This window comes from Mytilinidion resinicola (assembly GCF_010093595.1).
Source record: "Mytilinidion resinicola strain CBS 304.34 unplaced genomic scaffold BDZ99scaffold_12, whole genome shotgun sequence".
Classification (NCBI taxonomy): domain Eukaryota; kingdom Fungi; phylum Ascomycota; class Dothideomycetes; order Mytilinidiales; family Mytilinidiaceae; genus Mytilinidion; species Mytilinidion resinicola.
The window spans coordinates 666,283-687,469 of NW_022985448.1; the positions used below are offsets into that span (position 1 = coordinate 666,283).

General features: G+C 55.1%; 9 protein-coding genes across 9 annotated transcripts; 3 read left to right on the forward strand and 6 right to left on the reverse strand.

Moving 5' to 3' along the window:
- Positions 1-1,070: 1,070 nt before the first annotated feature.
- Positions 1,071-2,716, reverse strand: BDZ99DRAFT_419391 (uncharacterized protein). The gene is made up of 3 exons (XM_033716889.1): positions 2,393-2,716; positions 1,405-2,196; positions 1,071-1,347 (listed from the first exon to the last, which is right to left on the reverse strand). Exons 1-3 carry the CDS (start codon positions 2,559-2,561, stop codon positions 1,229-1,231), a joined length of 1,080 nt encoding a protein of 359 aa, XP_033575323.1. The 5' UTR covers positions 2,562-2,716; the 3' UTR covers positions 1,071-1,228.
- Positions 2,717-3,513: 797 nt separating this feature from the next.
- BDZ99DRAFT_464246 (Pkinase-domain-containing protein) lies at positions 3,514-6,948 on the reverse strand. The gene is made up of 4 exons (XM_033720264.1): positions 6,648-6,948; positions 6,272-6,538; positions 4,725-6,216; positions 3,514-4,665 (listed from the first exon to the last, which is right to left on the reverse strand). Exons 2-4 carry the CDS (start codon positions 6,515-6,517, stop codon positions 3,971-3,973), a joined length of 2,433 nt encoding a protein of 810 aa, XP_033575324.1. The 5' UTR covers positions 6,518-6,538; positions 6,648-6,948; the 3' UTR covers positions 3,514-3,970.
- Positions 6,644-7,378, reverse strand: BDZ99DRAFT_521917 (uncharacterized protein; the record flags this gene model as incomplete). The annotated part of the gene is made up of 1 exon (XM_033725668.1): positions 6,644-7,378. The coding sequence occupies one exon, from the start codon at positions 7,376-7,378 to the stop codon at positions 6,644-6,646; it is 735 nt and encodes a 244-aa protein (XP_033575325.1).
- A 16-nt stretch (positions 7,379-7,394) lies between these two features.
- Positions 7,395-9,035, forward strand: BDZ99DRAFT_464247 (oxidative stress survival, Svf1-like protein). Its single transcript, XM_033720265.1, has 4 exons — positions 7,395-7,610; positions 7,655-7,870; positions 7,929-8,353; positions 8,403-9,035. Exons 1-4 carry the CDS (start codon positions 7,588-7,590, stop codon positions 8,870-8,872), a joined length of 1,134 nt encoding a protein of 377 aa, XP_033575326.1. The 5' UTR covers positions 7,395-7,587; the 3' UTR covers positions 8,873-9,035.
- A 103-nt stretch (positions 9,036-9,138) lies between these two features.
- Positions 9,139-12,724, reverse strand: BDZ99DRAFT_489056 (uncharacterized protein; the record flags this gene model as incomplete). Its single annotated transcript, XM_033722954.1, has 5 exons — positions 9,139-10,209; positions 10,258-10,468; positions 10,522-10,904; positions 10,954-11,329; positions 12,402-12,724. 5 exons carry the CDS (start codon positions 12,722-12,724, stop codon positions 9,139-9,141), a joined length of 2,364 nt encoding a protein of 787 aa, XP_033575327.1.
- Positions 12,725-12,956: 232 nt separating this feature from the next.
- On the reverse strand, positions 12,957-13,853 carry BDZ99DRAFT_464250 (ubiquitin-like protein). Its single transcript, XM_033720266.1, has 2 exons — positions 13,541-13,853; positions 12,957-13,362 (listed from the first exon to the last, which is right to left on the reverse strand). The coding sequence occupies exons 1-2, from the start codon at positions 13,772-13,774 to the stop codon at positions 13,303-13,305; spliced, it is 294 nt and encodes a 97-aa protein (XP_033575328.1). The 5' UTR covers positions 13,775-13,853; the 3' UTR covers positions 12,957-13,302.
- Positions 13,854-14,321: 468 nt separating this feature from the next.
- On the forward strand, positions 14,322-14,760 carry BDZ99DRAFT_390667 (DUF1903-domain-containing protein; the record flags this gene model as incomplete). Its single annotated transcript, XM_033715691.1, has 4 exons — positions 14,322-14,433; positions 14,481-14,527; positions 14,576-14,667; positions 14,727-14,760. The coding sequence occupies 4 exons, from the start codon at positions 14,322-14,324 to the stop codon at positions 14,758-14,760; spliced, it is 285 nt and encodes a 94-aa protein (XP_033575329.1).
- A 1,040-nt stretch (positions 14,761-15,800) lies between these two features.
- Positions 15,801-17,950, forward strand: BDZ99DRAFT_464254 (uncharacterized protein). Its single transcript, XM_033720267.1, has one exon. The coding sequence runs from the start codon at positions 15,999-16,001 to the stop codon at positions 17,754-17,756; it is 1,758 nt and encodes a 585-aa protein (XP_033575330.1). The 5' UTR covers positions 15,801-15,998; the 3' UTR covers positions 17,757-17,950.
- On the reverse strand, positions 17,921-20,326 carry BDZ99DRAFT_419412 (uncharacterized protein). The gene is made up of 4 exons (XM_033716890.1): positions 19,975-20,326; positions 19,146-19,915; positions 18,760-19,040; positions 17,921-18,707 (listed from the first exon to the last, which is right to left on the reverse strand). Exons 1-4 carry the CDS (start codon positions 20,315-20,317, stop codon positions 18,191-18,193), a joined length of 1,911 nt encoding a protein of 636 aa, XP_033575331.1. The 5' UTR covers positions 20,318-20,326; the 3' UTR covers positions 17,921-18,190.
- Between the last annotated feature and the right edge of the window lie 861 nt (positions 20,327-21,187).

Genomic DNA, 21,187 nt, shown 5'->3' on the forward strand with positions numbered 1-21,187 from the left:
ACTGGATAACTCTCATATACTCGGTTTCCTAATGGACAACTTTGATTCATCCACTCTCCAACAAGGGTAGCAACTGTGCTCCGTACATTTTCCTACCAGCGGATGGCTTAGATTTACGCGGCCTCCTAGTGTGTGTATGCAAACTCAGCGCCGCTGATGAATACAGAATGTTTGGGCGCACGGTAGAGTACCGTCCCTTTAGGAAAAAGATACAGACTTCTTCCCATCGCTAACGTATGGTGCAGAATCCTCCGGAGCCCTAACACTAACACGTAACTGCGCATGCTTGCCACCCAACCATCCTCCTGGAAGAGAATCCCTCGGGCCTTGCTACGCCGTAGAGCTTTTCTCCCTGCTCTATTATAAGCACTAGATAGATAGTTGCTCGGTAATAGTGCTCACGATTGTGATTCCCTTCCCTAGTTCGTCGCACAGAGGGATTACTAAGATTTCCCAGCCCAGGACTATCGCACTCGTCAAAGTAGTGTGCCCGTCTGGCTTGAAGTGTCCGTTTTTCGCAAGCCACACACCCGCGTTTGCTATCATCTCCCGTGCCTCTTTGCTAGGCACCAACTTCTCCAGATTGTCCGGCATTGTGGGAAAAGAAGGTGTTCGAAGGCGGTGAAAGATGTTGTGCCTAGGAGCGCTTGTGTTTACTGCCACACCTGAAAAGAGCAGTCTGTTAGCGGTATCCTTAATGCGGAGATGTTCCAATGCCTTACAAACATGCTTCTTCAAGTATTGGGAATGCAAGATATGTCGTTGCCCAGTTGGCTGGGTGTTTCGGCTGGTTGTTTGGTGGGGTTGAGGCAAGTCTTATCATGTAACTTGTACGCAGGGGCTCATTCAAACGTCTCGTGCCCTTCCTTTTTGACGCGTAGATACGTGAAACCTACGAATAAGGTCTTTCTCAGGCCCCTGCACTGTAGTGGGGTCCGGTGGCTTTACGGACGTTGTGTGCTGGAAGGGCTCGGCAAGGAGATGTCGTACTTCTCAAGGCTGAATCCTTCGTCCGGCTTCCCGTGGTTGTGACGGTTAGTGCGGAGTCACTTGATGTGGCAATGCTGGGTGCACTATTTCATATTCGTTCAATCGTAGTACTGTCCGAGCTGGACCAAGTTTCTCGAAGAGGATAGATTCACGACGGCATAGAGATGCGGCCCAAGCAACTCTCTATTGAAGCTCCGCTCTACATCTCCCAGACCCTCTATTATCCATCTAACACTCTTCATCTCCTCTTCCCAAAGCTCCCCTTCGCACTCGCGACCTTCTCCAACGCCCTCGCCGCCCTCGCATCCCTCCGATCCAAAAACCCATTATAAAAAGCCGGCAGAATCCTCAACGAATCTAAACACACCCATTAGCAACCAACTCCCAAAACCTTACAATGCATTCAATACTCACTAGCATGCTCCTCCGCAAACTCAACCCCCTTAACCCCCCTCTCCCCGGCCACCCTCACTGCCTCCTCGAGCAAGCTCTCCCCAACCCCCTTCCCGCGATACTTCTGCTGCACCGTCCACCCCCGCACAAGCCCCAGCCCCCTCCGCGCCCCCTTGCCCCTCGCCCGCTTCGCCCCTCCCCCCTCCTCGCTCCACCCGAGCACCAGCGCCCCAATCACCTCCTCCCCCCACCTTACCACCACCACCTCATCGTCCCCTAGCCACTCCCAGTTAATCGTCTCGGCGTGGAAGATGTAACCCCCGCAGACCCAGCGCACCGCCGCCAGGCACGCCATGACGACGCCGCCGCACGTCGTGCCGACGAGGACCAGGTCGGCGGCGCTGGCGTACAGGTACTGCGCCACGAGCGCGAGGACCAGCGTCAGCGCGGCCAGGTGTAGCGGGTGGAAGATTAGCTCGCGCGAGGTGAGCTGGCGCTGCTGCGCGACGCTGTCGGCGACGAGCTTGAGGCCCGCGATGCGGTCGGCGGGCGTGGTGGCGGCGTAGGTGCGGAGCTCGGGGAGGGCGGCGAGTTCGGGGTTGTTGGACGGGGGCTCGTTGGTGGAGGTGGTGGTGGTGGATTTGGGAAGCTCGGCGGAGGAGGCGAGAGCGGTCGAGGGTGGCACGGAGAGCGGCGAGGGCGGCGGGAGGTGGTGCGCGGTGCTGCTGCGCATGCTGGGTGGGGTGGACATGGGGGACGGGACGAGGTCGTCGTCGGTGAGGCGGAGGTTGGCGCTGAGGGAGGTGAGGAAGGCTAGGGGACTGGGTGTTAGTTTTTTTTTGTGCGTGTTTGAAGCTTGAAACCGATAATGAGAGGAAATTGAGAAGAAGAAGAGTGATGGAGCAAGTCGCGTGCTTCCTCTAGTTATAGCCTCGCACCAGCTGCGCTCTCGACGTTCAGAGCTGTATCACCATTCACCCGAAACAAAATGAACAACACCAACACTCACCAGCGCTGGTTCGAAACCCCGGAATCGCAGGAATAAGCCTATCACCAACCGCGCCGGCGTACTGATTCCCCTGACTGACCACGTCGACGAAGCGATAACTCGGAGTGCTCGCAGACGGATGGGGCAGTTTGAGGTGCGGAGGAGGAAGCTGGCGGACCATGGTCCGCATCTTTCTACCAAAAAGTCTCTAATTGCGCCAGCGCCAATCGAGTCTAAACGCTCGCAAAAAGGGGGAACTCTAGTCAATAGGGAAGGATATTAGGTAAAAGAACGGGCGCCTGGCAAAAGCGGGCGCGGGAGAAGGCAAAAGAGAGAAAGGGAAGCTGGTGGGAGGAAAAAACGTGCTGCACGTATTGGCTCTCATATGATATTCGCCCGCCAGCCCGCCAAAAAGCTCGAGCTTCTTTCTTGCCTGCTGCCCCTCCAACAAATAGCGGCGGCGTAGGCGCTAGCTTTCTCTGCAGTCTGCGTCTGCGCCGCTCAGGCCAGCTATCGACCCTGGTTTGATATGGCGAACCTGTGGGAGAGCTGCGAGTCTCGGGCCAAGAGATAAGCAGTTCTCTATCAACCACCGCTTCTCCTCCTGCACCACCGGCTGCCCGGGTCGACTGCACAATCTACCGAGCAGACTGCTATCTATCGGTGTTGGTGCAAGCATCCCAGGGCTCTGCTGGCGACCGGCTGACAGCAGGTCGAAGCATTCGTTCTCGTGGGGCGCTTTTGCGTCATCCGCGCGTCGCGTCTGGGGGAAGAGGGCGTGTGTGTCGGCGTGTGTGTCGTCGTGCGCCTCGTCAGCGAGTCGCAAGGGCTCCCCAGAGTTTGAAACAGCGCCGAAACGCGAGCGTCTGGGTGCATTTGCGCCATCGACTCACCGCGGCGCAGGCGGGTCGTCGATCGGGGGGTTAGTGCTGCAGGAGAAGGCATGTGACGTGCGGGCTGGCCAACCTTCCCAGATCAGAGCTCGTTAGAGAGAGATAGCTAGGGGTGGCTATCTTGAACCCAGGCAAAGCTGCATATCGTATCGTAGGAACGACGGCCAGGCGGGTGGCTTGCAGGCCAAGAGGACCTCTGTCTGCTCACGACGTGCTGGGCATGTGCCCATCTCGATTCGGTTTTCGTTTGTGCCTATAATTTCTGTCGCTATATATGTTGTCTAAGATCATCCCGAGCGTCACATGGCGGCATTGTCGCAGCCCGTCAATCAACAAACTCTAGAAATCTCGCCGAACCCTTGCACGCCTTATCCTCGCTCAGACTACGCTCACCCAAGCCGCCAGATACATCGAAGAGAAGAGAAGAGTCCCCTATGTGGAGCAATACCGAAGCAGAAGAATGGTAACAATATGTACACTCAACCCCAGACGTTGGGAGAAGAAATAGCAGCAGCCTTTCGGCTTATCTTACCCAGCTCAACAAAAAGCCTCCGCTCAATCCAGAAAGAACGCCTATGCAACGGCATAACGATACCTCCCTACCATGGCCTTTCCGATCTTTGATTATCTACCAAGGAAACGGGACAGATGCAAATGAGCGATTTCGGACTTCATCATCTTTGGTACACGACACGCGCTGACCTATTTACCTCTTAGCTTGCTGCGTTGCAGAAGTGGCACCTACACCGGTGCCAGGCTCCAGCGCGTGTTCGTGTCCTTCTGCTCTTACAATCATGCCGCCCTCCTCTTGCCGACAGACTGCACTCTCTGAGACCCATTTGTCCTCGAGGATCTCTTCCATCGTTGCTCGCTTCTTAGGATCCACCTCGAGCATGCGACCAATTATAAGCCGGCTTTCGCGAGGTAGTAGTCGGAGCAACCTCCATGGCCCTTTGATCACCGCCGGTTGCTGCTCTTTGGCAGACACCGCGGATGCTGATGCAGTAGAAAGCCGGTTTTCGCTGATCACGGGGTCTGAGCGCGCAGCGTCCTTATCTCCACTCGAGTGATGGTGATGATGGTGGTGATGGGGTGCGGTCGAGGTGTCTGACGCTTGTCGGGAAGCGGGTTCGGAGTATGATCCCGCCTGTCGCCGGGTGTCGCCGGAATTCGGATTGAGGTCTGACGTCGATTTCGATTGAATGCTTCGAGGGCCATCATTGGCCGGAGAGACGAACAGTTTGTATGAGTTATCCGAGAGGCGAGGTGCCTTCCATGGGAAACGTCGCAATGTCATGCAGCAGAAGATAATTGCGAGTGACCAGATATCCGTAGGCTGCGGGTCGTACTTCGACAGATCGTAAACTTCAGGTGCGAGGTACGGATCTGATCCAACAATGCCTGGGTCTATTAGTCGACGTGAAGAGATAGGCGGATGGCGGAATGCGGACTGAACTTACCACTAGCCAGAACAATTTCATTTTCAAAGGGGTACTTGAAAACTGCGGCACTGCCAAAGTCGATGATCTTCATGATACCATGCTCATTGACAACAACATTGTCCAACTTAAGATCCCGATGTGCGAGTCCCATGCTGTGCAAATAAGTGACTCCATTGAGAATTTGCAACGTAGCGCAGGTAATCTCATCGCGACTCATTTTCCCAGTCATGACGATCGCGAATAGATCAAACGGCGCGAACTCCATGACAACATACCAGTTGCCTTTCTCGTGAACAAGATCCATGGTTTCGATGATATTCCCGTGGTGAAGCGTAGAACCGATGCAGAACTCAGCCGTGACTTTCTTGTTGTATTCTCGTTCCGTCTCGTACGAATGTCGAGCTCGGAATTGCTTCACTGCAAACGTAACTCCATCGCTACTCCTCTTCATCAGTCGTACGGAGCCTCCTGCGCCAGAACCCAGAACTTTCCCGAACTTCCCATATTTGCTTTCCAATCCATGATCATCGGCGAAAGGAACGCTGACAGAGCCAGAGGGAGGAGTAGCAGTACCAGATCTGCCAGACTTCGCCGGCTTACTTGACTTGATAGACGGGGCAGGCGATGATCGCTTGTCTTTACTCGACTTGCTATCTTTGTCCTTGGAATGTTTATGACTTCCAAGCTTGAAAAAGCGTTTCAAATTTGACATCGAATCGTGCTGCTTACTTATACCTCCTTGACTCGATTTGGCATCGCCGTCACTTTTATTGCCATTAAAGAAGCTTTGGCGTTTCTCCTCCTTCGCTGCTATGTCGGTCGCGCTACCACGCGAGCGAGGTAGCCCCGGCGCTGCCGATGACGATGTTGAGTAATTCTGGCTGTCTCTTTTCCTCGAGTCTCGTCCTCCAAAGATGAATCTAGCATCTAAGGCTTCCAGGTTCCTCGGCTGAGGCGGGCGTTTGCTTCGGGCATAGGGATCGTCCTTCTCTCCGGATGGAGTAAACGGCCTACTATACGCTGGAGTCGATGTGCCCGGGGTATGGTGACCAGGAGTGGAAGAGGGAGAACCGGAAGGACTTATCTCTCGAGATGGGGGTAGAGAGTCACCAGCGGGTCCAACGGTAAAGGTGGGAGCATGTCTGGGGTGCGTTGAGACGATTCCGCTTATATCCGATATTGACTGGGGACGGGGCGAGGGCTGTGGAGACTGCCTGGGCGATGCGGCCGGCGCAACGTCTTTATTTTCCTTTTCCTTATTTACTGTAAGCACAGATGTAGGAGGAGGCTCGTGGGGTGGGGAGACCTGAGGAGTCATCATAGCGGGATCGTGATGCGCTTTCCTCTGGTCTGCGGCGGGAGAGGGCTTCCCGTCTTGCGATAGGGTTGCGGCGGGGGTCAATGGAGGAGAATGCATGGCGGAAGCGGGGGGAGAAGGCCTTGGGGTTGTTCCTGAGCGGTAGCTAGACTGTGTAGAGGGTATTCTGTGTGCGGACGCTGGGGATGGTGCCTTCGACACAGTCAGCAAGGGTCCAGAGTCTATACGTGACGAAGGGATTACTCACTCTCGACGAAGGCAATGATACTGGCTCAAAGGAGAAGTTTTCCATGCGCTTGGCTTGACATCTTGACTGCTGCAGAGACACTGGCAGACTGCGGATGGCCTCCTGGTCTTCTAGGGAGAGGTTCTCTTTCGACTCGTCCGTGGATGCGAGGGACGGGTCATGGGACGAGGCAACGGGATCGATTTCCTGGTTGACAGAGCTGAAGCGCACCGCCTGCTGCGGCGGAGCGTGTTCGGTGGATGGCATATTGGGTAAGTTTGGGCAGTGCTATTTGGGCATTTGGTCAGCGTAAGCACGCGGGTGGTGACAGGATGGTGGGGAGGTGGAACGAAGGGCCACGGCGTTGCACAGAGCAAACCGGCACGCGGGAGCTTACCTGTGACGTGGAGATGGGATTGTGCACGCGGTGGTGGGTAGACCTCGGTGCAGAGGCTGTGAAGCCTCAATGGTAGTGCTGCTCGGGACTTGGGCATGCGCGAGTGATATGTCGATGCGGGCGAAGGCAATGCTTTCCAGTGCAGCGCAGGTCGGAGTCGCAGCCTCTCCGTGTGCCAGAGATGGAGCTGTAAGTGAAGGGAAGAGGTGTACGTCTGTCGCGGGGAGTGCTGGGCTGGTGGGGACGAGCGAATGGAGAATGGTCGGCGTGCAATTGCGGATAGCCCGGCAGCCAAGATATCTCTCAGATGCGGACAATGTGATGACGCCTTCTGCGCGGAGAGGCGGCGGAGGAGCGGGCGAACGTCGCTGCAGCAGCGCAGGCAGAGACGGGAATCCGAACAGGCTCGTCGGCGGCGTGAGGGGACACAGGGCGGTCGAGTGCAGAACGAGCGCAGTCGGCGCTCGCGTGGAGGGGTGACAGGCACGTCCTTTGGGGCTTCGGTTTGCCTGTTGTGTCAGTGTGTCGGCCGCGATCTCGGCAAGGATGGCGTCGGTGGCCGGGACCCTGTGCCCAGCTGGGTGTGCGTGAGGCCTGGGAGAAGGCGACGCCAGCCAAACACGGCGCGCGATCCCCTCGTCGCCGAGATCGCGCCAGCAAACTCTGCCGCCCAGTGTTGCGGCCGCCCAGTCTCCCTGACGACACGACCTCGGGACGCGCTCTGCGACCATCCTAGCCGCTCCCACGCTCCCACGCTGCTTGTCCTCGCAGCGCTCCACCGATCCCGCCACACTCAACAGTACCTATCCTCCCGCCCCGGAGTCACCCGCCACTGCAGCCACTCCTCCCATATCTTTACCCTTACCACTTTGGGATCCTTCTGCTGTTGCATACACACGCTCACCCTTTGGATTTAATAGTGCCTAAACTTTCCCGGAAGATGTTCAACTGGGCCAAGCAGCAGTCAGTGGCCCCCGCTCCTCGCAGTCCCCTCACTCACCCCTCAGGCTGGCCAACGTCGCCGGCACCCAGGAGCCCATCTACGGGCCCGCCGCCGTCCAGTCCGTCAATGAGCAGCAGACCGAGCATGGCTTCACCGAGCTGACCAAGAACGACCTGCGATGGGCCGCCATGGAGTCGACCTGCGTCGAGACGCAGACCTTCTACCTCACCGCCGACAATGGCTACGTGGGCTGGGTCCAGATCATCTACAACAACATTGCGTAAGAGGAAGGCCAGCGTCCTGCAGCAGCGCCTGTGCTAAGTGCTTACTGCCCGCAGCGGTCTCCGCACCACCTGCCAGTTCAACACCAAGATATACTACCCTGATGGCACCACCCCGAATCTCTGGTCCTCGGACCCCCTGTCGAACATCGACTTCGACGACGACAAGTTCAGCTTCTTTGCCGATGGCTGCTCCATGGAGCTGTCCGAGGACGGGTCGTTCTACACCATCAAGTCTGCCACCAACGAGGCCAGCTTGGTGAACCTAAAGGTCATTCGAACAGCCCCTGGCTTCGTTGCGGGGAAGAATGGCACCACAACCTACGGAACCGACCCCAAGGAACCGTGGGGCTCGATGCGCCACGCCTTCTGGCCTAGGTGCCATGTGGAGGGCAGCATCATCACAAAGGCGGGCGAGGTCGATTTCACGGGCAAAGGTTTCTACTCTTTCGCTCTGCAGGGAATGAAGCCACATCACGCAGGCACGTCTAGAAGTAGCTGCTCTAAAAACACCTGCTAATCTAAATACAGCTGCCCGCTGGAATTTCGCCAACTTCCAAGGACCGACGTACTCGGCCGTCATGATGGAGTTCATCACGCCGCCTTCATACGGCGAGACAATCGTGCGAGTAGGAGGAATAGTCAAGGATGGCAAAATAATCACAGCTGGCAACATGGGCATCTGCACACATACCGCAGTCGCCCAGGACTCGGAGAACGACTGGCCGGAGCCAACCTCTGCAAAATACCACTGGGAGGGAAAGACGCCCGAGGGCCAAGCCGTCGTGGCAGACATCGAAGGAGCCCTAGGCAAGCGACTGGATCGCGTGGACGTCATGGCCGAGGTCCCTGGCTTCGTCAAGAACATTGTGGCGGCTGCGGCCGGCACGAGGCCCTACATCTACCAATATGCCCCCAAGTTGGAGCTGACGCTCAAGGTTGGCGACGAGGTCATCCACGAGAAGGGGGCCTGCTACACGGAAGCGACTTTCATTTCATGATTCCCCTAAACGAGCGAAACGAAAACCCTTCACTCTGACTGATCCCCTGAAGTCATTCGGGCCTGGCGCTTGTATGCCTTCACTCTACTTAATCCGTCCGAGTATCCTAGCAGACCATTAATGAAAACATGCTCCTCAAACTATATTTTCTGTGTTTCTATACTGACCCAGTCGCGTCCGCTTGATCAAGCAGGAATCATGTCAATTGAGCGAAACGAGGCTGCGCGTAGCTTCATGAGATCATCCACAATACACACAAGGTAACTCTACGAGCTCACAATCCCGGCCACCCTCCCCACCTCCGCAACCGCCTCCTCAAACCCATCAAACGCCCCAATCGGCAACCCACTCTCCGCCAACACCCGCCGCCCCTGTTCCTCATTCGTCCCCCTGAGCCTCACCACCACCGGCTTGTCCACCCCCACCTCCTTGTACGCCAGCACCACGCCCGCCGCAATCATATCGCACAGCGTCAGCCCGCCAAAGATATTCACAAACACGACCGCGACGCGCGGGTCCGCAAGGATCAGCCGGAAGCTGGTCGCGATGGTCGCGGCGGTCGCCTTGCCGCCCGTGTCGAGGAAATTCGCGGGGGCGGTGTGCGGGAGGCGGGTGCGCAGGACGTCGAGCGTGTTCATGGCCAGGCCGGCGCCGTTGACGAGGGTGCCGATGAGGTTTGTCGGGGAAGTGTGAGGAGGGGAGGGGAGGGGGATATAGACGATGCCGGAGGTCTCGGCGGCGGCGGCGGTGGGCGAGAGGGGCGCGCGGAGGGCGTGGAGGGCGGCGTGGCGGTGGGCGGATGCGAAGGCGGCGTCGTCGAAGGTGAAGGAGGGGCTGGAGATGGCGAGGGTGGCGGAGGAGGGGGCGAGGGAGAGGTGGACGGTGAGTGTTAGGGCTTCTTTGGCTTTGTAGAGGGCCCAGAGGTTTGAAATGAGAGAGGAGGAGGCGGCTTTGGCGGTGGGTGGCGCGGCGGAGAGTTGGAGGTGCGAGAGGGCGGCGAGGATGGTGGATTGGGTCGGGCCGGTGCGGTAGTCGAAGGGGAAGCGGCGGGAGCGTTTGGATAGGTGTTCTGGGTTGGTGGTTGGGGAGGTGATGATGCAGGGGCTGCGGGCGGAGCGGTCGACGGTGATGCCGACAAAGTGGGTGGAGTCTGACGGCGAAGGCAGGCTTGGAGAGACGGAGATGTTGTAAGGAGCGAGGAGGTCGACGGCTTGATCTGTGGTGATGTGGAGGCCACGAGATTGAGGCAAAAACTTTGAGTAAGAGAATGATGGCTGCGAACGAAGCGGTATTCGGGAGGTGTGATATGACCTTCGCTGGTTTGCAGCAGATTTTTGCTAACGACACGTCAGACGCATACTGAGTAGGGCAGGACTGAAGCTTACAATGTCTTGAACATTCCTTCCACTGCTTGAGAGGAGGCCTTTCATTACATTCCCGAACTTAGCTGGATGATCTACCATCGTAACTCCAGCCCTTTCCAAAGCTTTATACTTGCTCTCCGCATTACCCTCCCCTATCCCAGTCCAGGCTCCTGCATGTCCCATAACTTGGCCAGAGACAGCCTGGAAGCCACCGATCACGGCGGCGATCGGCCTGATACAACCGGTTAGCGAGTAAGATAGGATTCATCGTAGGGAGATACCTACTTAGGGTTCTTGGTCCGCTTCTTGTAGTCCCTGATCCACTCAGCGGCCTCCTCTTCCGCAGTCCCACCCAACTCGCCCACTAAGATAATGGCCTCGGTATCCTCATCTGTCTCAAAGACAGTGAGGCCATCAACGAAGTCAGTGCCAGCTATTACATCACCGCCCATCCCAATGCACAAACTTTGACCTAGCCCAGCTCTTGTCAACGATCCAACAGTTTCGTAGCTCAGAGTTCCAGATTTGGCTACAATGCCTATATGACCAGGAGAGAAGGTTGACAGGGGTTGGAATCCAATTCTGCATTTACCAATAGCTGAGATGATTCCAGGGGCATTGGCGCCTACTAGTCGTGACCTTGACTGGGTGCTGAGAATAGAATGTATCTGAAGTCTTTTAGCAAAGCGTTGACGGTGAAAATGGGTAGTATCATACCCGCATCACATCATGCAGAGGAACATGCTCCGCAACGGCTACTATCAAAGGGATCTCCGCCTCAATTGCCTCCTCGATAGCTGACGCGGCATGCTGAGCAGCAACGAAGATGGCAGTTGCATCTGGATTAAGCTTCTCCTTGGCCGCTCTCACGCTGGGTAGAACCGGAAGACCAAGATGCTCTGATGTAGTGCCGGGTTTCACCCCTCCAACAATCTGAGTACCCCATTCAATTGACTGCTGGGCATTTGCTGTTGCTTGCTTTCCCGTGAAGCCTTGATACATTACCCGGGTATGTTTCCCAATCTTGAGGTTCGGGATAGTGTCGGCGTATCCATTGCGAGAGGTAGAAGTTGAGAATAGACGAGGACTGTATCTGCCAACACAAACACGCTTTGCAGGATGTGAGAAATTCCTAGTCGAAGTACGGAGAGGAAACATGACTGGTACGTGCTCGCTAGATGAGCACTCGTATTCTCAAGTAAAGGATCAGCACCCTTGACTCTCGTGGAATTTCTATAAGAAGGACCGTGTGCCCGTATAACTAGGGCTAAAGCAATTGGGATCTTTCTGTGACTTTGAGAGGAGTAAGATTGGCTTTGAGACGCGGGAATACCGAGGAAATAACGACTCGTGACAGCAGGACTCGGCGGGCGACCTCGGGATGTCCTAATTGGGTCCAAACGCAACAGAAACCCGGGGTAAAACCTACAATATATAGCGTAGTCCTTCTATCGACTGTCAATCTACAAAATCTTTGAACTTCAAGGGGAAAAAGGGGAGATGATGTAAAATGGTCGAGAGCGGAACGACGAGTTGACGTTGGAGCTTGCCCATTGGAGCTTGGACTTTCCCCTCCATTTATCGTATCCCCACACTTTTGGTCCGATCTTGTTCCTGATGGATCGGCACTTTGTCCTTGTCGCCTCCCAACACCCCACCTCAACGAAGCCGCTTGCACTTATAGCTCGAACTTCTGCTACACTTCCAACCCTGCCTCTAATTGTCTACATAACACACATGATAGACTAGCACTCTCGCTCAAACCACCCACAAAACCACCACCACAATGTCTCACACCACCCCCTCCGAATCGGGTACCCTCCCGTCCCCAGCCTCCCCCTCTTCAACCTCACTAACTCCCCGCCCCAGAAGTCACCAGCGCCATCAGCAGCCTCAAAATCAACACCGCCCCGGCCTCCCTCTCCACAAAGTCCGCCATCCCGCCCAAGAACAAAAAGGTCGCCGACTCCTGGGACGACGACGTCTCCGACGGCAGCGACACCGAGACCGAGACCGAGACCGCGTTCTCCCCCTCCCTTTCCAACGCGTCGTCCACATCCGCTTCCCTCATGAATATGGCCTCCATCACCCCGCCTCGCCCGCCCCCGCCGACCCCCGCCTCGCCCGCCGCTGCGCCGTTCGGGCTACCGGATGCGACGCCCTACTCGTATGCGTATGAGGGGGGTGAGGCGAGAGAGCGGAGCGGGAGCGGGAGCGGGACGGCGAGTCCGGCGCGCAGGCCGGAGAAGACGACAGCGGTGGCGGGGCGGTTGATTGCGGCGGGGCTGGGGGTGCGGGCGCCGCGGCGGACGGAGGAGGAGCGCGAGTATGATCGGGTGATGCGGGAGAAGGAGAGGAAGAGGCGAGATGAGGAGCGGGAGAGGAAGAGGCGGGAGGAGGCGGAGCGGGAGAAGAGGGTGAAGGCTGCGTGGGATGATTGAGAGGAGAGCGAGGTGGCTTGACTGATCGGCTTATTGAAGCAGCTCATTTTGTGAGTTGAGTTGGGTGTTACGTTTTTGAAGTGTATGAGATAGGGTGTTGCTTGGGCCCAACAATCAGGCGCGGAAGATTGATGTCGGTTTACTTACTGCTTTGTATGCGTAGATACTGTGGAAAAGTGTGAGTGAACGAGGGTGAAAGATTGTGTCTTATGGAATCCATCACAGTTCGGGACATTGTCCCGCATCTTATACATCACTCTTCAGTTGCACATTGTATTATCAAGACGCTGGATAGAACCGAAAGAGTTTTATATTCATGTCTCAGAAGCCCGAAAACATGCAGAGACCCGTCTTGAACTTCATAGTGGTGCCATGGAATAGAAAGGGATATTGAGGAAGCCTTCAATGCCAACACTGTTGAGACGCCAAATGCGCCATCTTCGAGCAGTTCCCCCGGAACACTCAGAAATAGAGAAAACCACCGGTATAACATTCGTTTCACTGGAGCATCCCCCTCTCCCGTTATCCATAGATCATTGATCTCCTCTGCCGTTTTGTCGCCCGCTCAGAAAACCTATGCGGTGTCGTCGTTTTTTGCAAGTTGCAATGGCCGGAAGGGATATGATCAACAGCCGCCAATCTGCTCTTGGTGGACCTCGAGCGTGTCGCCGTCTTGCATTTCGAGCTATCACACATTGTCAGTACTGTCAGAGAAGCAAGCCTACGATTGATTGGCGAGAAAGCAGAGCCGCCTCAGACGTGCTTCCGAGTCCTATACTGATACTCCATAACAGACACCATCAAGGTCTGGTGCATCATTGGGGAAGGGATTTCGCAGCAACAGGGAAGAAGGGCTGACTCACGCTTTCGGGATTGTCTGTCGGCTGGACGCGAACGCCCTCGAAGAGGAATCGCACGCTCGCGAAGCTCTTGCCCTGCCTATCACAAAAGGCATCCATTAACTTCTTCAGCTGAGTGGTACGCTTGATCTTGAAGAAGACCTCGTTGTTGTTGTCGGTGACCTTGATGTTGAGATGCTCCGATTGTTCAGCCCCCTCCGGCTTTTGCTGCATGTTGGGGGAACCCGAATCCGACATGTTGAGTTGTATGTTGGCTTGATTGTGGTTGTCTGGTAGATGCAGTTGATGGCAGAGGTGGTGGAGGCGATAAAGCTGCTGCAGCCTGTTAGCCGATGGAGTATTGGAAGAGCAGGCTGGCGTGACCAACCTGTGAGCGGTGGACGCGCGAGGTGATATGGCAGCGGAGTTTGTGCTATTGCCGTGCAGGGCCGCGCGAGTTTCACGTTCTGGAGGGCCGGTGAAGAAGCTGTGGAGGAGCTGGAGGCGCCGAGAAGGGCGTGGCAACTGGCAGGCGTGAGGGAAGTGTCGAGAGGGTTCGCCGTGGATGCGTCAAGAGTAGTGAGGTGGAGGACTCTGGTGGGGTCCTGAAAGAAAGGCCAATGCGGAAGCGAGCCGTGAAAACTGTCTTGAGGGTGGCAATTGAGTGCTTCACTGCTCTGCGAGACCTCACTGTGCTGATCAAAGAAGAAGAGGTGTTCGAGACACTTCCACGCCCTTTATACTCGTCGCCGCGCTCTCTGTCGGGTGTCCACGTGACGCACTGTCCTTGTGACTCTAGATAGTTATGGTATCTAGAGCAAACACCTCTGCATGGAACGCCGCTGATTCGCCCCAGGGAGTCAAGGACGACCTCAAGACTGATCCGCCCTGCCATTCCAGGGCTTGCGCCATACAAGGTGGGTCATTCGGCCTTCGCACCGCACCAATCCTGATCACAGTGTAGATTGCCTGCAAAAATCAAACTACAGCGAAGACAAGTGTCGAAGCCAGGTCGGTCTCTATGCTATTCGCCCCCATGCAATCTGACGAACAGACAAGGTCGATGCTCTCTATGAGTGCTGCAACGAGTTCTACAAGCAGAATGGAGACAGCGCAAGCACGGTCAGCTGCCCCAAAGTATCTCTGCTACGGTGAGAACTCACAGTGCAGCTTCGTCGCCCTCCACGCACACATGCTGACTATACGGCAGCCTCAAGATGAAGCAGAGGGCTCAAGGCTTGTAGACGGCAGACGGCAGATGGCAGGCAGGGCCGTGGCATAGATTCTAAGATGTAATATCCGGATCCAACCCCAATAGTCACTGGGAAAATTGAGCGAGGAAAGCAGATATGTTGGTATAAGACGGTCGTGAGCGCGCAAAGAGGCCGCAAGGACCTGCTCAAACATGGATTATGGTTTGAACCGAGACTCTAATGACTGCCTAAAGACATTGTTGAAGGAAAGAAGAGGCCGAAAAATCTTTGGGGGTTTTGAGAAGCGAGATCGGCGCTAGACCGGAACGAGCGGGCCTGCATAAAGTGCATATTTCTGGCCATGCAAGGAGCCATGCAGTGAATTGACGCCCTAGAGTGTCGTATTGAAATGCTAGCTGGACCTATATGACGATTGGCGTTTTACGTTTTCAAAAATTCAGAGCAAACTTGAGGTGGTCTTGCAACAGTGCCAAGTACTCGCTGATTACGGCTGAAACGGAGCTGCCACCTATCGATCTTCAGCGCAGAGCTTGGGAAGGAATCTTGGAAGCTCATCCCACGCCCAACATTGATACTGTAATTTACTAGCCACGCGTTTGCGCGTTCCTTGTTGGCCTTGAACGTGCCATATAGTTCCCTCCCGTCTTCGACTCGCCTCCGAGCTCCACGAACCGACCTTACCACTGCCTCGTGCGCCGAAGCTACCATAGCCCCCCGATCGCGATGAGACGGTGACACGCATGTTCGACGGAGGACGCCACCGGACTCGAGGGGGACTAGGAGTCGCTCCTGAGTCCAACATGGTGACACGCACAATATTCCCTACGGATGAGGAGCTTGGGAAGAAGGACGACGACCACAAACCGGCCAGGTCACCTACGTGGAGCGCGTTGCGGAATCCATTACGATGGCGTAGAAGGCGCATACTTCTAGCATTAGTCGGCTTCTATCTGCTATATGTCTTCATACACAACATTCCAGATCTGGGCGTGGAAAATGGGAGGAGACCGCCGAAGATACCAGTCACGAAGAGCGGGAGGAGCTCCTCTTCTGACCTAGATGCCCCCACTGGACCACCACCGGGTACAAAGCCGCCGAAAGATGATGAAACCTCGCATACATACAGTGGAAAAATCCGCTTCTACAAGTTGGGGGCCACGCTACAAGGAGCTGCGAGCACTTTGGGATACCGATATACCAACAGGAACGTCCTGTTCGCAGTGTCCAGCCTGAAGAGCGCCTCAGTCATGCTACCAATGGCATGCGAAATGGCCAAATGGAATAGAAACAATGTTCATCTGGCTTTCATGGGACGTGACGACCTCCCTCTGGAAGACATACTCGAGATTAACGGAGTGGACGAGAAGAAGTGCAAGGTGTACTGGCATGACGCTCGCCCGGATTACTCCGAATACAGCACCGATTTCCGCGCGGAAGCAAGTGTTGCTGCAGCAATGAACCACATACACAGTTACATCCACCCGCAGGTGGCTATCATTGATGATTCCGCTTCAGAGGATGCCTTCTTTGTAAGAAGCATAAGAGCGAAAGCAAAAGTCCAAGACGTGCCTATTATCGAAGTACCCAAGGACGGATCCGATAATTTTGTGTGGTTGTGTAGACTAGACTCTGGATCTTTAAGGTCGTGGCACCGCTCCACGATCGACATTCTTATACAGGCTCCGTCCCAATCATCTGGGTCGCTCATTCGCCTGCTTCGATCAATCCAAACTGCCGATTACAGAGGGTTGAAACCTCCTCGACTGATTGTTGAGCTGCCATCGAGATTGGATCCCCCAACTCAATATTACTTAGAGAACCTCATCTGGCCCCCTGCGGCGAAAGACAGCCCTCTTGCTTCAAGCGAGATCATTTTACGACATCGCATACCTAACGAACAATCATCTCAAGAAGAGTCTTCTATTCGATTCCTAGAAAGCTTCTTTCCCACAAGTCCCGCAGATTCTCATGTTCTCTTGCTTTCTTCTCAAGCTGAACTGTCTCCGCTATATTATCATTACCTCAAGTACAACCTGCTTGAGTACAAGTACTCTGTGTATGGCGCAGAGGATGCTTTAAATGTCATGGGTCTGGCCCTAGAACTTCCAAGCTATCTCTTGGATGGGACTTCAACACTGAAAGCGCCTACCTTAGCGGACATGAACGACTCCAAATACAAGGCTATGACCGGAGTCCCTAGTGTCCCTTTTGTATGGCAAGCACCAAACAGCAACGCCGCTCTGTACTTTGGAGACAGATGGGTTGAACTCCACTCTTTCCTCAGTAACCGCATCTCCGCAGAACACAAGACACCAAAGAAATCACCTCGCACCAAACTCATCTCCGAAACCTTCCCAGCGTGGGCCGAATACATGCTCGAGTTCATGCGAACACGCGGCTACGGCCTCATCTACCCAGGCACTCTGTCTTCAGAAAGCCTCGCCAAAGTCCACAACGAATTGTACCAGTTGCCCGAAGAGTTCCAAGTGCCTCTCTCGGAACCCAAACAGAAAGCCGGCGATGCCCCGCCGCCGAAGAAACCAGCGCAACCCTTTCTGACAGATGAATCCCCACCTCCGCCGCCGGTAAACGCAGAAACGCCCCTCGTGCCGTTCTCGAGACCCCTCCACGCCGCCCTACCATTCGACGGCGATCTCCCCGAGATCCCCCACATGCCCCACCTGCTCTACTCCGGCAAGCTCATCGAGCCAGCAAACGTAACGCGCGAGGCGGACGCTTTCGCCGCCAAGTTTCGCGAGGAGGTCGGCGGCTGCGCGCCGGTCCCCAAGGGACGGCGTCGAAAGGTCCTTCCGGGAAGTGCGAGGGATCTGTTCTGCTTCGGGGATGAGGACGAGGACGATTTCGAGGATGAGGACGAGCGGCTGCTGGGGCCGGAAGCGACCGATGCTTTCTGGGGGCGCAAACCCGCGGTGGTGGAAGAGGATGCTAGTTCTGTTGTTGCGGCGGCCTCGGCGGCTGCGAGCGAGACGGTTAGCAGTGCGACGGCAGTGAAGGAGGAGGTGTGAGGGGTTGGAGTTTGCTTGTCATTCATAGGTTTTTTGGACTGGCGTTCGGGAATTGGGTGATTTGTTGGGTTGTTTTGAGAGACGAAATCTGGTGTGTAATCTCTTTATACCCGGAGTGTGGGCTTCAATATAGACACTTATTCACGCTGTTACTGGATTTCCTCGGTGCCTTCTGCCATGACATATCAATCCGGGGTGTAGGTGACTCGTCTTAGATTCACTAACAGGCCACATCATATCAAGTATCAAACACATAAAAGCTCGAGATGAGTGCACAATACGCCTAAATTCTGTTCTGCCCAACCGAAAAACGCCGAACATGGTATCATATCTTCGTAGCGCGCGTTCCACGCCCGCCTCCCAATGTCCCTGTGAGACATGCCCTTTTTCCGTATTTCGCCCCCCATGCCAAAAAGGCCATAGCGTTCTCCATATTATTGCCCCAGCAGCGGCGCGAACGTCTCGGGATCCTCGGACGCGCCCTCTTCGATCATGATGCGGATCATATCGTCGCTCGCAATCGAGCTCCACATGTGGATGCTCATCGACTTCTTCGAGTTGAACATGACGCTCGCGACGCCGCGCACTTGCTTCAGGACCGTGTTGGCGACGGGCCACCAGGCGGAGAGGCTCTGGAGGGAGCCGGTGTCGAGGCGGATGAGGCCTTTGATCTTGTCGTCCTGGCCGTCGGGGACGAGGAAGGACCAGTAGGAGAGGTGGACGACTGAAGCGACGACGACGACGCAGGTGAAGAAGGGCGAGTGCCGTTGGAGTGGGGTGGGCAGGGTGATTAGCTTGGAGATGTCTTCGGCGGCTTGCAGGCACTTGGCGGTGTGGATTTCGCGCGCTTGGGTTGGGAGCAGGATCTGGCCTGGCTCGACGCAGACAGTGACTTCTTCGACGTCGCCGAATCCGAGGTTGGAGCGAGGGCGGTGGAGCTGGATGGTAGCGCTGTGACAAGGGATGAGCTGAGGTCTGAGTACTTGGTGTGTGAGATGCTTACGCGCAGATGATCATTTGAGCCTGGAAGAGTATCTCGTCAACCTCCCTATCATTGTGGAGCATGTCTCGCTTGGTTTTTGGTAGGTGGAGCGACCAATTAACCAAGTCAGCGTCTGTGATATCAACCATGTGATATTCCATGTTGTCGGCTCTGCTGACTTCAAGCACTTTACCCATGATGCGGACGGCGTCGACGAGGTACGTAAAGGACGAGAATTCAGACTCTTCGATAGCAAAAGCTGAGTCATCATAGTCTTGAAGCGAACGAGTGAACGGTATATGCTATCCCCCGAAATCAGTTTCGAGTCTTGGAGTGAGAAGAAAAGCCAGGAATAGCGATCTTGAGTCAAGGCTTTTGGGATATCAAGGGACAGGGGATGAGCTCACCCCAGAGTAGTATTCCACTTCCTCACAAGGCAAAGGTACGTCAGTTACAACGTCTCGAAGCCGGAATGGAATGCGAGGATTCACTCCTGCAAAAAGACCATTGATCACGTATAACGACCACCAGGTGCGTCTGAGACACTCTTCCAATATCCGGTCGTTTGCGCCGTGCATCAAAGCAAAGTCTCCTTGGTTCAACCCAATCTCGAGGGCTATATTGATGGCCACATCGAGCATTTGCGCAGCTTTCTCCGGGTCGTTGTTGGCGTGCAGACCAATGGCGAATAGCAGCAGAGTTTGGACCGAGAAAGCGTCCTTGGGGAGATTATGCTGAGATAGCATTCGCTTTAGAGCATCTTTGTACATTTCGGTGGGGGCTGCTGGGAGGAAACACGACCCGATGTACTGAATAGCGAGTTCCAAGTGTGGAATGCGTCTTTGTTTCAGCAGCTCCACTTGGCGATGGTGAGGCAATAGGAACGGATGTGAACTGTAAAAGTAGAAATAGAATGCGCTAGTTGTACTCGCGACGCCAGAGTTCACAGAAGAGTTTGGATTCAAGTTTGAATGCAACGCCGATTGGTTGGAAATTGGAGGCGAAGCGAATGGGTTGGTGTTAATGAGGGCGCCAAAAGTTCCATGCTGTGGAGTCCCGATTTGACTGATAGGCACTATTTCAGAATTGAAGTCAAATGCCGGAGTTGACGCGAGAGAAGAGTTGGTCCCCAAGACGCTTCCCAGGGGAGTCTGCACAGGCAAACCATTCTCTTGATCTGCTCAGTTGTCAGAGAATGCGACCACGTGACTATCAACTGATTGGAGGCGTTCTTACTAGATGACGATTCGCCGGCTTTGAGCTTCCTCTTCCCTTTCCAGCCGCGGCGAGACTTTACATAGGAGCACTCAACGCCATCAGCCCTACATCTTGTACAGCGAACACCACCGTCGCATTTGAGATGGCGGCTTCGACAGGCCACGCAGGCGACAGGAACCGACGTTCTATTTGCGGACACATTTGGAGCGTTGCGAGCTGGTTGTGCCTCAGTAGATTCCGGTACGCGGCTCGGTTGAGCCAAAGGAGCGTCTGGCGAGGATTTCGGGGCAGTTGAAGGGTCAATAGACCACCACGAAGAATCTCCAGCGGCAGATATGGAGAGCCGAGAAGATGTAGGCATGTGAGGCTCCATATTCTCTTGCGCGGGTGTTGAATTTACGCGGAATCCAGAGTACTCTTCAGGCCTAAATGTAGAGGGTGGTTTAAGGATGAATGCGATCGACAAAGCGGTGTCGGATAGATGGACCCCAGGTTGTCGTGATCCTTAGTATGAGTGGAGAAATCAGCCCTGTGACCCTTGTATGGAATTAGATAATCAAAGCCCCCATGTACAAGTGTAACGCAGTGCCTTGCAACTGAGGCTCTAAAACCTTTTCTAGCTCTCACAGGCCTTTAGCTTTTGGGCACGTTCGTTTTCATCATCTTTCATCAAGATTGCATCCGCGATAGAATGTGCTCTTCGTGGTCTAGTGACTATGCACAGTCGGACCGACTTTAGGGCTGTTATACGCCCCTTTTTCCAGCTGCCCAAAACCCGACCTCAAGACATCGATACAAAAGAAAATCACCCTTCAAGTCCCAATCGAATCAAGATATCTATCCTCCATGTGAAATTTCCGTTCTCAATCACGCCTCGCAACGACTACGAGTAAAATTCCATACGTCTGTCGAACATTCGGTGAGAGTACGCTCAGCCTTCCAACGGAGCTCCCGTTCAGCCCTTCGAACCCCTGCAACGCAAGACCCCACGTCTCCAGAACGCCTGCCAACCTCTTTCGTGGAGATTCGGCGACCTGAGGTTGCTTCGATGCTGCGTAGGACCTCTCTCACGGTGTGGCCTTTACCAGTACCTGGAATCCATTAGCGACCTGATTCGAAACGCGAATTGCACGAACTGGCAGCCAGTTAGAATGCTCCTACGCACGTCTGTCTACGCGTCTCAGCTGTACAGGGTTCACTTCTCAGCTGGACAGGGTTCACCTGTTGTTTT